Source organism: Panicum virgatum, chromosome 1N, assembly GCF_016808335.1.
Source record: "Panicum virgatum strain AP13 chromosome 1N, P.virgatum_v5, whole genome shotgun sequence".
Classification (NCBI taxonomy): Eukaryota; Viridiplantae; Streptophyta; class Magnoliopsida; order Poales; family Poaceae; genus Panicum; species Panicum virgatum.
The window spans coordinates 35,890,580-35,904,297 of record NC_053145.1 but is presented as its reverse complement, the minus strand read 5'-3'; the positions used below and the strand labels follow the sequence as shown (position 1 = coordinate 35,904,297).

General features: G+C 52.6%; 1 protein-coding gene across 6 annotated transcripts in view; it reads left to right on the top strand.

Moving 5' to 3' along the window:
• Nucleotides 1-13,718, top strand: part of LOC120655707 — an 84,376-nt gene that overhangs the window by 23,462 nt on the left and 47,196 nt on the right. For all 6 annotated transcript variants that reach the window (XM_039933668.1, XM_039933670.1, XM_039933671.1 and 3 more), the window contains 8 exons: nt 5,438-5,665; nt 5,791-5,900; nt 6,343-6,439; nt 6,575-6,673; nt 6,764-6,901; nt 7,038-7,103; nt 9,062-9,526; nt 10,237-10,554. In XM_039933668.1, coding sequence (XP_039789602.1) covers nt 5,438-5,665; nt 5,791-5,900; nt 6,343-6,439; nt 6,575-6,673; nt 6,764-6,901; nt 7,038-7,103; nt 9,062-9,526; nt 10,237-10,554 — 1,521 coding nt within the window. The remainder of the gene's footprint in view (nt 1-5,437; nt 5,666-5,790; nt 5,901-6,342; nt 6,440-6,574; nt 6,674-6,763; nt 6,902-7,037; nt 7,104-9,061; nt 9,527-10,236; nt 10,555-13,718) is intronic.

The window sequence follows — 13,718 nt, the reverse complement described above, 5'->3', positions numbered from 1 at the left end:
GGCGCAGGGGGTGTGGGGGCCGTCGGGGCTGTGCTGCAGGTGCCGCTGCCGCCCCTGCAGCAGCCCAACCCGGCGCCGCCGCAGCCCCTGCAGCAGCCCAACCCGCCCTTGCCGCCCGTCCTGGAGCCGCCGCCTGTACAGGGCCAGACGCGCGTGCAGCCGCCCGTGTGGCCCCGGCCTGATCCTGCTACCGCGGGCGCCGATTTGGCTCCCCTGCAGGCCGCACTGCAGGCCGCGGGCGCCAATCTGGCTGCCCTGCAGGCCGCGCTGCAGGCCGTGGCCGCCGATCCAGCCGCCGCGGCCGCCGCCGCTGCGGCCCTCCGCACTATTGTCGCGGTGGGGAAGCGGCCCGCTGTCGCCGCTGATCCCGCATGGACCGGTCTCGGGATGGCGCCCGAGGATGCGCCGCTCACCACCGCCGCTCTTCGCGGGCAGCAGGCCGACGCCGCTCTCGCCGCGGCCCTCCTCGCCGCCAAGTCGGAGGCTTCGGCGGCCCAGGAGCGGGTCCGCATGGCTGCCCTCGCATGGGAGCGCGCCGCGGCCGACGCCTCCGCTCTCCAGGTCGCCGAGGCGGAGCAGTTCCTCCGCGTCTCCTCCGGCCAGCTGTCCGTCGACTTAGAGCCCGGCGCCTCTTCCTCCCGCCAGGCCCCGCCCGCTGGATCTGGAGCTCGGTACGACCCGACCGACCTCATGGTCGCCCAGCTCCACCTCTTGGCCGCCGGCGTCCAGAACATCAGGGCCCTGGTCACCGTCCTCCTCTACCCGATGTCCTCCTCCTACGGACGCTGGCGGGACCAGGTCCTGCTCGCCCTCCGCCGCTACGCCCTCGACGACCACGTCCTCCTCGACACGCCGATCGAGGCGCAGGACGTGGCGTGGCTGCGCCTCGACAGCGTTGCCATGTTCTGGATCTTCGGGACCATCTCCCTGGATCTTCAGGATCTTGTCAGGACCCACGGCGGCACCGCGCGGCAGGCCTGGGTGGCGCTCGAGGGGCAGTTCCTCGGCAACGCTGAGTACCGTGCCCTCCAGCTCGACGCCACCTTCCGCACTTTCGTGCAGGGGGACCTCTCCGTTGGCGAGTACTGCCGGCGGATGAAGTGCATGACCGATGCTCTTCACGACCTCGGGAATCCGGTGTCCGATCGGGTCTTGGTGCTCAATGTCCTGCGAGGCCTGAGCAACACCTATGACCACCTGAAGAGCTGGATCGCCCGCCAGAGGCCCTTCCCCTCCTTCCTGCAGGTCCGGGACGACCTCGCCCTCGAGGAGATCACCATGGGTCTCGCGCCTGGATCGCCCTCATCCACCTCCACCGCGCTCGTCACTGCTCCATCGGCTTCCTCCGCCACCCCTGCCACCTCTCTCCTTGGTGCTGCTCCCGCCGGGCAGACCGGAGGTGTGTGTGTGTGTGTGTGGGGGGGGGGGGGGCGTGGACGTCGACGGGGGGGGGGGGGGGGGACGTGGTGCTGGTGGCTCTGCTTCTGGGGGTACCGGTACCGGTAGGGGCCGTCGGGGCGCTCCGACTCCTCCGGCTTAGGCTTCGACTCCCGCTCCTGCCCCTGCCCCTGCCCCTGGAGGTACGCCCTGGCCATCCTTCAGCAACCCATGGTCAGGGCACATCTCGATGTGGCCGTTTCAGGGTCCGGGAGGGGAGCCACGTCCTCAGCTCCAGCCGGCGGCCATGTTCACCGGTGCTGCTCCCCTCTCCGTGCCATACTGGACCCCGCCCGCTCAGCCTAGCCAGCAGCCTTCTTCCACCACCTGGCACCGCCGGCTTGGTCACCCCGGCCGCGATGTTTTGGCTCAGCTCAGTCGTAGTACCGATGTTCCATGTACTACGGCTCCTGCTGAGCACCTCTGTCATGCGTACCAGTTAGGTCGTCATGTTAGACTTTCGTTTTCTTCTTTTTCGCATGCTGCGCATACTTTTGATCTTATTCACTGTGACCTGTGGACATCTCCTGTACTCAGCATGTCTGGCTATAAATATTATTTGGTCATTGTTGATTTTTCTCATTACTCTTGGACTTTCCCTTTGCGCGCCAAGTCTGAGACCTTTCCCACCGTCCTCCACTTCTTTGCCTGGGTGTCCACTCAGTTCGGCCTCACCGGTAAGGCCGTCCAGTGTGACAACGGGCGGGAGTTCGATAACTCCACCTCCCGGTCTTTCTTCCTGTCTCGGGGTGTTCAGCTGCGTATGTCTTGTCCGTATTCCTCTCCTCAGAACGTCAAGGCTGAGCGGATGATTCGCACGACGAACGACGTCGTGCGCACCCTTCTGATCCAGGCTTCTCTCCCCCCGCGCTTCTGGGCTGAGAGACTACACACCGCCACCTACCTGCTCAACCGCCTTCCATCCACTGCTTTTCCTGCTCCCAATCCACACCACGCTCTTTTCGGTACCCCTCCTCGCTACGACCACCTTCGGGTCTTCGGGTGTGCGTGTTACCCTAACACCTCTGCCACCGTTTCTCACAAGCTGGCGCCTCGCTCGGCTCGTGTGTTCCTCGGTTACTCCCCTGACCACAAGGGGTACCGATGCTTTGATCTCATCTCTCGCCGCGTCCTGATCTCCCGACACGTCGTCTTTGACGAGTCGGACTTCCCCTACTCCACCTCCTCAACTCCTTCTCCTGACCCCGAGCTGCAGTCTCTGTTTCCGACTGACCCGGTGGTTCAGCCACCGTTACCTGTTTGTCCTTTCCCTGCAGGTTTTTCCGGCGCACCGGCACCGCTTCCGGTGATCCCTGCTGCGCCGAGCGCGGCCCCGGTACCCGCGGTCGCGCCACGCGCGGCCTTCGGACCTCCGGTCGTGCTGTGCGCGGATCTGGTGTCTCCCGCTGCGCCACGCGCGGCCCCGGTGCCCTCCCCTCCTCTGCACCTGTGCGGTACGCTCAGCCGGTGCAGGTGTATCGGCGCCGTTCGGCGCCGACACCGGCGCCGCAGCAGTACTTTCAGCTGGTGCAGGTGTACCGGCGTCGTTCGGCGCCGACACCGGCGCCGCCTCCTGCTCCGGAGGCCTCTGCGACGTCTACACCGGAGCCGTCGCCGCCGCTGCCTCCTCCGGCTCCCTCTCGAGCCGAGCCGGAGTTGTACCACCCGCCAGTCATCCATCGGGATCCTCGGCATATCAATCCCATGGTGACTCGGCGGATGGCGTCTCAGGCCGCGACATTCTCCGCCACCGAGGGAGAGCCGCGGGTCTCTCCGGTACCCTCCTCTGTCCGCGACGCCTTGGCGGATCCTCACTAGTTTCGCGCGATGGAAGAGGAGTATGCTGCTCTTGGCGGATCCTCACTAGTTTGGCGGGTCTCTCCGGTACCCTCCTCTGTCCGCGACGCCTTGGCGGATCCTCACTAGTTTCGCGCGATGGAAGAGGAGTATGCTGCTCTTCTTGCCAACCAGACGTGGGACCTCGTGCCGCGTCCGTCTAGTTGCAATGTGGTGACTGGCAAGTGGATTTGGACGCATAAGCGTCGGGCTGATGGCACACTGGAGCGCTATAAGGCTCGCTGGGTTCTTCGGGGCTTCACTCAGCGACCTAGTGTGGATTATGATGAGACCTTCAGCCCAGTTGTGAAGCCTGCTACTGTGCGCACGGTCCTCTCGCTTGCGCTCTCGCGCTCTTGGCCTGTGCACCAGCTGGACGTGAAGAATGCGTTTCTTCATGGCACTCTGTCAGAGACTGTTTACTGCTCTCAGCCAGCGGGATTTGTGGACTCGAGTTGTCCGGATATGGTCTGTCGACTCAACAAGTCTCTCTATGGTTTGAAGCAGGCTCCTCGGGCTTGGTACTCTCGGTTCGCCACGTTCTTGCTGACATTGGGGTTCACCGAGGCCAAGTCTGACACGTCTCTCTTCATCTACCGCCGTGGGGATGAGACTGCATATCTGCTGCTCTATGTCGATGATATTGTGCTCACAGGCTCCAGTCAGCAGTTGCTTCAGAGTGTCATCTCCACTCTGCAGCAGGAGTTTGCTATAAAGGATCTGGGTCAGCTCCACTTCTTGGGCGTCATTGTTGAGCCTTGCCCGTCTGGTCTTCTCCTTCACCAGCGGCAGTACGCACTTGATATTCTGGAGTGGGCTGGGATGACTGATTGTAAGTCTTGCTCCACCCCTGTCGACACTCAGGCGAAGCTGTCTGTTGATCTGGGTGATCCGGTGGCCGATACTACTGCCTACCGGAGTCTGGCCGGCGCTTTGCAGTACCTCACCTTCACCAGGCCGGACCTCACCTACGCTGTTCAGCAGGTCTGTCTCCATATGCATGATCCCCGGGAGTCACACCTTGCTGCGCTAAAGCGTCTCCTCTGCTACGTGTGGACCTCGGCCTGGTGCTTCACCCCTCGTCCTCTGCTGAGCTGGTGGTCTACACCGACGCTGACTGGGCTGCCTGCCCGAACACTCTCGCTCCACTTCCGGCTACGCCGTCTTCCTGGGCGGCAACCTGGTCTCCTAGTCATCCAAGCGGCAGTCGGTTGTCTCCCGTTCCAGTGCTGAGGCGGAGTACCGGGCTGTCGCTAATGGCGTGGCGGAGGCGTCCTGGCTCCGACAGCTCTTGGCGGAGCTCCACAGCCCGCTTACCAAGAGCACGCTCGTCTACTGCGACAACGTCAGCGCCGTGTATCTCTTCACCAACTCCGTCCAGCATCAGCGGACGAAGCATGTGGAGATCGACCTACACTTCGTGCGCGACAGAGTCGCCATCGGCGATGTTCGGGTACTCCATGTCCTGACTACTTCCCAGTTTGCTGACTTCTTCACCATCGGATTGCCCTCCTCGACCTTCTTGGAGTTTCGCTCCAGCCTCAACGTAGCCGGTGGCTAGTTGTGGCTGCGAGGGGGTATTTGCCCTTTGTACTCTATTTGTACTCTCTTCTTGTCCAGTAGTTCAGGGGGGTGGTGTTGGCTTTCTTGTTGTCCAGTCTTAACACTGCTGCGCCAGTAGTTCAGACTGCATGGGGGTGTTGGTGTATATGTGAGCCCATGTATAGAGGCCCATCTAGTGGCCCATGTATAGGATTTATATATCCCACCCTTCTAGGGTTTGGAGGAAGACAAGCCATTATTCTCTCCATCAATTAGTTTTGCATTTGGTGCAAAATTTACATGTAGACATGACCACTATGATTGAGCTCATAGGAGATATGTATGACCAATTCTTGCATTGTTATTGAAGTTCTCTTCTTTTATGCTTAATGTCCTATCTTCATTAGGTTTGAATTTTCAACATCTTTGGTTGATTTATTTTGAGGACATAGCTAGTATGAGAGAACCCTAGTGAAACAGATTGTCCTCGCACTTCATATTGGTTGGTTACATAGTGAGGAAAAGCTGTTTAATATAACAAATACAATTTAAATTACAGTGTTTTTTTTCCATGGAACTGCATCGAAAAGTATTGACTAATTATTTTTGTGGTGGCATGAAGATCAAAGTTCCACATCCGAATTATCCATCAACTCGTGTTTCTTTTCAAGTACCCAATCTGGATATTCACTTCTCACCGAAAAGGTACAGCAAGATTGTCGAACTTCTTGGTGTACTTAACCATCTGAAGGGAGGCAATAATGAAGTTTCAGATAGCCACAAAAGTGGTAGCTTGCCGCCTTGGTATCCTGCTGATCTAGCTGCTGATGCTAGAACTTTGGTTTGGAGGGTACGAAGTTACAGTTCCTTTCTGGTTGAAAGTTTTATTTAATTTCATTGTACCTAAAAAATCTAAAGTGGCAACTTTGTTGAGTTTTCTAATACCATTTTTGTATGTTTTTCTTTTCGACCAAGGGCCTTGGCTATTCGCAAGCTGGATGGCATACATGCTATATTGTATTATCTGGGATGTATCTTTATATTTTAGAGTCAGAACTGTCCCGGAATTACCAACGGTGTTGTAGGTACGTACCACTGTTTCCTAATCTATACTCATTTTTTGAATGGTCTAATCTGAATTCATATAATTAATAAAAAGGACATTCACACACCTTTTGTTTTGGCATACATGACTCTGTAGTAAACTGTATGTCTGTGGGATAGTATAACGTGTTATGTGCATTTTATTGCCATTGAGAGTAAACTTTGTTTTATCAAATAACACTATGTACTTAGAAAGTGGAAAGAAAGATTTTTAAAGATTCCTTTTTTAAAGAAACAGATGGCTACCAGGATTGTCTTTAGGTTGGTAAAAAACATTGAAATTTTTCTGAAACAGGTAGAAGATTATTGGATGACCTTTTAGAACATATACTTGTTGGCACTAGTGCTCAAATGTTTACCTTTTCTTTGTTCCTAACAATAGCACATTTTATTAGTTATGCTTTTTTGTTATTGGTATTGCAGCATGGCTAGTCGACAAGTATTTGAGGTGCCACCAACTAGTGTTGGTGGGTCTCTTTACAGTATTGGTGTGTGTTCTAGAGGTGCAGACACGAAAAAGGTAAACGATGGGGCCCTCTTGGCATTTTAACATTGATCTGAGCTGCCTTTTTGAAGTTTCATTGTTTGTTGGAGATTAGCCAGTTAACAGGTTTTTTTTTCTTCTTTTTTGATCTAAGCCTTATTCCACATGCAGGCACTAGAATCGACCAACACACTTGTAATTGAATTCCGTAATGAAATTGAGAAGGCTAATTGGATGAAAGCACTTGTCCAGGCAACTTATCGAGCTTCTGTATGGCTTTACTAACTTTATCATAGTCAAGATACCACCTGCAGCTTGTAGTTGCTCTTCTTATGTTTTTCTGTTCCTTGGTTTTTGCAGGCCCCTCCTGATGTCAACATATTAGGAGACCCTGTCAGCCCTCCAGAATCAAGTACTCCAAGGCTTAGTAGCTTGGGATCAGTGGATCTTGTTGTGAATGGCTCTGTTATTGAAACTAAACTTTCAATGTATGGAAAGGTAAAGTATTGTGTCAACTTTTTGGTAATTTGTTATGAAATGTAACCCTGATGCCTTATGGTATGGGTTTGCATTTTTGAGAAACAATTTAATTTCATGTTGATTATTTTTCTTCCCATTTATCCCACCATTACAGTTGGACAGAAAGAGCAAAGATCCACAAGAGCTTCTAATGTTGGAGCTCCTTGGATATGGAGCTAAGGTAATTGTTTCAATCCTGCTTGAGTTATCATGAGTAATAAAATACAAATAAGGACTGTAAAAAACTAATATGGCATTCTATTTGCATGTTAGCACGTATGAATCTTATATTGATCTATCAAAAATGTTTAAACGAACATACAAAGTGCCTGTATGCCTCTGTTACTGCCGTGATAGCCATGGCAGGCTACAGTTCACAACAATAGTATGTGTGTTTTTATTTGAAAAGGTGCGAATTTAACTATTGAAAACATTTGGAAACTCTTTGTTTTAACACAGTGATGCACAGTTCTCATGAGTGTTCGATAAAAATACGGTAGAGTTTGCAACAATTAGATTTAGTTAGTATTATTCCTTCAGTTAACCTTCTTAAGTGAGATCAATGTTCAAAAAAGCGCTAGGCAGTATCTAGGCGGTGACCCACCGCCTAGAGCCTAAGCGAGCCTAGGCGTTTCAAGATGTTTTTCTAGGCGTTTTACCAAATATGTTAATATCATGTGTAGATGAATAAATTATATAAACATAGTAGCTGAATAAGTGAATATAGATGAACTGTCTACTCTCCATAAGCACTGTCCACTCTGCATATGCAAATATCATGTGTAGATGATTAAATTATATAAACACAATCTGCAATCCATAAGCAATAATAAAATCCATAGGAGACTATAAGAGCCAAGACAACAAAGGGAGGACTATAGGAGGGAGGAGTCGGGCAGCAGAAGCAGAGGAGGGAGGAGTTGGGCAGAAGCAGCAGAGGAGGGATGAGCAGTAGCAAATAAGGAAGCAGGAGAACAGCAGAGGAGGGAGGAGAGCCTCAGAGTACCTTGGGTGTCGCTGCGTCGCGACAGCCAGCGGCAAGGAGCTCGGGCCTCCGGACCACGGACTCGCTGCAGCGCGCGAGGGAGGAGCCCGAGGTCAGGGAGCCCGGGAGGCGAGGATGCAGCTTGGGGTGGCGGGGAGCCGGCGGGGACAGGGAGATAAAGGTCAGCAGGAGCAGCTCACAGGACGGCGAGGATGAACCCGGCGAGGATGAACCCCACCGGTGGCGGCAGGGAGGCACTCTGTTTCCCTCTTCCGTTTACCCTAACCCCTCCTCCTTGTCCTTCCTGGCGACCAATCTTTCCCACCCGCGGGCTCCCACTTGCGCATGCTCCCGCGCCGCCAAAAATTGCTCGGCCCCGCTGCTCGCCTGCCTCCACGCTGCTTCTGCGCCGCCTCTGCGTCGCCTTTTTCGCCTAAGTGCCGCCGACGCCTAGGAGCCCGCCTACCCCCCTAGGCCAGGCGGGACCCCTCCGCCCAGCGATTGGGTGCGCCTAGGCGGCCACTTAATACCACTTTTTTGAACATTGAGTAAGATTTGAACCATTCTTTTGTTGAGGTTATTAGGGCTTATATCTATAAAACTGATGCTGATTCATGAGATTAAGTAATGAAGATTATACCAGGAAACACAACTCAAATTGTCACTCCTTTTCTCCCTGACAAAATTCCCACTTCCTCGCCCCTATAATAGTTTTCTCTTTGCCAATTATCCTCTTCCAAAAGAGTCCATAACAGACACATGTTTTTCCAGCTATCATTTTTAGGAGAGTAATAGAGGAGCCTGTGAGCTCCAACATCTGTTTCTGAAGATGCATGAAAAAAAGTCCCTCATGTGACCCCTAATGATTTTGTACTCACTGTTTTTTCGTCCCCCCCTGCCATTTTTCAGCTTCTGGTTCACTAGATTAGTGTGATGACGTAGTGGCTGTTGCGGTTATTATCTAGGTGTCTTGCTGTATTTTTTATCTGTTATCTTATTCAATAGTAGATTTATCGATTGGTTTGTACTTCATGTTCTCCACTTGTACATTGTGGTCCACCGGTTCTATCTTCAGTTGTTTCTCGAACACGCAGGAGAGCTGCGTATCCTATCTTCAGTTGTTGACCTCCATTTGTTGCTATGTACTATTGTAGGTTAATGTTGTTCAATCTTCACGTGGTCTTAGTGTGAAAACAAAATTGCATTCGCTGAAAATCAAGGATGAGCTACAAGGTCGTCTTTCCATGTCTTCAAAGTATTTAGTATGCTCTGTAATTGATGAAAGTGTGGGAGATACCTGTTCTGGTACACCTGATAAAGAGGGCGACCTAAGCACCTTTTCTGTGGATGAAGATTCTTTCATGGATGCACTGGCGGATTTTACTTCGGATCAAATTTGTAATTTGCATGACAATGAAATTCCTAACTTGGTTTCTGATGCAAATGATCATACTGAAACGAGTTCAAAGGATGGTTTATGGTTGGAAGGGGATGAGCAGAAAGTGAATCCTACTGAAATATTTTATGAGGCACAAGACAATAATATGACAGATTTCGTTGTTCTTACATTTTTGAGCAGGAGTCCCGATTCTTGTCTTTATGATGGTATAGATTCACAGGTAACAGAAATTGAAAATTATTAACCTTTTATTCTGTTCATTATTAATAATACAATTGAAATAAAGCACCATAGGTCGCCAACCCCGGCCTCTTTGGCCAGGTGGTGATTAGTGGTCTGGCTTCATCTGTTGCCAGACGTGCTGTCTTTTCTGTTACTCGCATTTTTTCTCCTTTTTGTGCAGTGTTGTTTTCCTCAGTGTTGGGTTTTTCTGAACCTGACACTGTGTACCCCTCCTTTTTTCCCCTACATTAATGAAATGACATCAACATCATCAACATCAACAAAGCCTTTTAATCCCAAGCAAGTTGGGGTAGGCTAGAGTTGAAACCCAACAAAGACCATTATTCATGGTTCTGGCATGTGAATCGCGGCTTTCCAAGCACTCCTATCCAAGGACAAATCTCTAGGTATACTCCAGTCTTTCAAATCTCTTCTAAAGCACGACGGTAATATGAGGAGAGGCAGGGGCCGGCCGAAGTTGACATGGGAAGAAACAATTAGAAGAGACTTGAAAGACTGGAGTATACCTAGAGATTTGTCCTTGGATAGGAGTGCTTGGAAAGCCGCGATTCACGTGCCAGAACCATGAATAATGGTCTTTGTTGGGTTTCAACTCTAGCCTACCCCAACTTGCTTGGGATTAAAAGGCTTTGTTGCTTGGGATTAATGAAATGACATGCAATTACATTTTTTGTCTACTCGTTTCAGATGAGTATTCGTATGTCCGCTCTGGAATTCTACTGTAACAGACCCACACTTGTTGCTCTCATCGAGTTTGGATTTGATCTTAGTACGGTTAATTCTGTGCCAAGAAATAGTCCTGATATGGCACCTGCAACACAGATTGTGAAACCAGACAAGGAAGATGGTGCTTCCACCATTGTAAAAGGATTGTTAGGTTATGGGAAACGTCGAACCATTTTCAACATTAAAATGGATGTGGATCGGGTATCGATGTTTCTTAACAAGGAAGATGGTTCTCAGCTTGCAATGTTTGTGCAAGAGAAATTTCTGTTTGATCTGAAGGTGAGTTTGATGTATTAAGAATGAATATGCGCTGCCTGATGAGTTCTGTTGTAGTGTTTTGAATAAATAAAAACTCTAGTTTGATGTCATATCTGAGTTAATCCATGTATTTTTATTTTATCTAATTACTCTTCAAGTTAAACTTTGACCATTGATTTCTCATAAATTATACCATTTATAGTTAAGTTATTATAGTGTGATAGCATTTTAAACTGAATATCACTGTATAATTTTTATACACATGACATACCTATCAAAATTAAATGAGCGGTTTTGAACAGAGGGAATGTAAAATTTAAAAAAATCCTCTATGAAGTGAATCTTCTGAAGTAGGTCGGAACTTTACAGTTGCAGAGATTTTTTTCCCCTGTTTATTACATTAGAGTTCCCCCTTAATTTCGTACTAAAGAGTATAGCATATTAATGGCACGCTTGTGATTAACGTGTATTTTTTTTCATTTTACACTAGGACTCATGCGATATTGTATTCATTGGCAGTCAGCTGGGGCCACTCTAGGCCTATTGGGCCTCCATTAGGGTTAGGGTTAGAAATAAAATTAGATACCTTGCGTAAGAGTCAAGTAAGTCTCTCTATGTAAAGAGACGAGATGTATCAATTAATGGAATCAAGCAAGAAATTATTAGGTGAGATCCTGATCTAACCCTGGGCCTTGATATTGGGTGCAGCCATCGGGGCATGCCCGATCTGAAGTGTCTGGTTCAGGGTCTGTTTACCCCTCAAAATTCCCCAATAGCCCTATTCTGCACGGTTCCTGATCAGGGCCGTGACAATAGTGGCTGATTAGTTCACCCTTTGTACTCTCACTTCAGGGCCGTGACAATAGTGGCTGATTAGTTCACCCTTTGTACTCTCACTTCTTCCTTATATAATGCAATGATATGCAGCTCTTCTGCATATTTGAGAAAAAAAGTATAGAATATTAACTCTTAATCTTAACAACTATGCCAGCCATGATCATAAAGCTTTGAACACTACTTTCCTCGCATTTCATGGTTACCTATCATTTCGATACGAGAATAATGTGTTCCAGGGTCAATGAAAAGGATCTCTTTTTTTTTTCTTTTTTTTTTCTTCTCAAAAGCGCAGGAGAACTGCACATCACCATATTTAAGAAGAAAGAATAGGGTACCCCCTCCAAGGGGATACAGATATAAAGGGACTGTAACACTCCCTATAAGTACATCAATGAAAAGGATCTAGGATGGGTGTCCATTAGGGTGGTGCATGCATCAATACATATGATGAAAAGGATCTAGGATTGTGTCCATTAGGGTGGTGCATGCATCAATGCATGCGATATTAGGACACTAGAGTGAATGTGCTGTGCTCATGTACTTGATCAGTAGATTAAATTTCTTGAGAATGGGAGTGTTGTCCATTGTAGTGTTTTTAAGGCGTCCTTAAGGCGCCGCCTAGGCGACAAGGCGGTGGTGGCTCGCCTCGCCTAAGGTGTCGCCTTAGGGTGTGTGGTTGGGGAGCCGAGTGGGACGGTGCGGTTCCACCCCACGTTTGGTTCACGAGCCTGAGAGCGGAGCCATTCTAAAGAGCGAATATTCGCTTCAGATGCGGGATGGCTGCATCCGGCAAAATTGGGCGGACCGAGTGGCTCCAGTTGGACGGCGTCTCTCGCCGTGAGCCCGTGACGCTTCGACGCGATGAGCACAGCGCGGGGCGGAGCACTCGACGCTCGGCGCGGAGCAGGGGCGGCGCTCGGGCCGAGCCCAGTTGGCGCTCGCGCGCGGAGGTGGAGCTCCTGCGGCACTTGGGCGGAAGCGGAGGGGGCGGAGCTCGGTTCGGAGCGGCAGGGCGGAGCTCGACCGGAGCTCGAAGGGGACAGAGGGGTAGAGCTGGGGCGGGAGCGGTAGGAGCGGAGCTCCACCGGAACTCGGTGCAGAGGCTGAGCGCGGAGCTCGACCGGAGCTTGTGGGCAGGAGCGGAGCGAGGGCGGGAGCAGGGATGCAGGGGCAAAGCGCGGAGCTCCACCGGAGCTCGGGGGCAGGCGGCAGGGGCGGAGCGCGGGGCCTCCGCGACGGCGGCGCGGCGGACTGGAGCGGAGGGTCTCCGCGGCGGCGGCGTGGTGGAGGGCCTCGGCAGCGGCGTGCCGGTAGATCGGGCGCGGAGGATGGATGGGCAGCAGGCGGTGGTAGAGGAAGAAGACATGGCTGACACGTGGGACCTACAAACGGATGCAGACGGTGAAATGATTCTGTTATCTCATCCCTTCAACCAAACAAGAAATAGAGCCGCTCCATCCCTCCAACCAAACAGATGTATAAGATCCATTCCATTCTAAAAAATAGGGATGGAACCACTCCATTCAACCTCGCTCTCCAACCAAACACACCATAAGTCCGCCTAGGCGTCGCCTAGGTGATAAGGCTATTATCAGCTAGCTCTTCCTTCCTCTAGCCGCCGCCGCCGCCATGGCTGGCTGGCCACCGGCGCCCCCTTCCCTTCTCCCCTTTCCTCCCCTTCCCTTCTCTGCTCCTGCGCCGTGCGCGTGGAGCCACCATGCAGCCGCCTTTGCCGCTGTTGCGGGCGGCCCCCATGGTGCCCCTGCCGCCGCCAACTCCCTGGCCGGCAGCCAGCGCAGCAAGCGCCGCCGGACTTTGCTGCTGCTGCGGGCAGCCTCCATGGCGCCCCTGCCGCCGCCGCTGCCACCATGGCCGGCCTCTCCTTCCCTCCCCTCTCCTCTGTTCCGTGTGCCACTGCGCCGCCGGTGGCCTGCCCCGCCGCTCCACGGCCGCCCACCACCGCCGCAGTAGCCCTCGCCGCCGTCGTGCCACCCATGGCCGCCGCAGGCGCGGATCTGCTGCCCCCGCCGCCGCCGCCGGCCCCGGCGGGAGTGAATCCCGCGCCGCCGCCGCCTGAGGGCGCGGATCCGGCGCCGCAGCCGCCTCAACCCGACCCTGCAGGCGCAAACCGGCAGCCCCCGCCGCCTCTGGTCGCCCCCGCCGCCCCTCCCCTCGACCTGGGTGCGGGGGGCGCGGCTGCCGCCGCGGCCGCCGCCGCGGGAGGCGCGGCCGCGGGTGCCGCCCCTGCAGGCGCCTCTGCTGCCGCCGCCGGGGGCGCCTGGCAAGCACCGGGCCCGCGGACGCCCGCCGGCGTCGCGCTGGGCGCGGACGGCGCCGCCTGGCGCGCG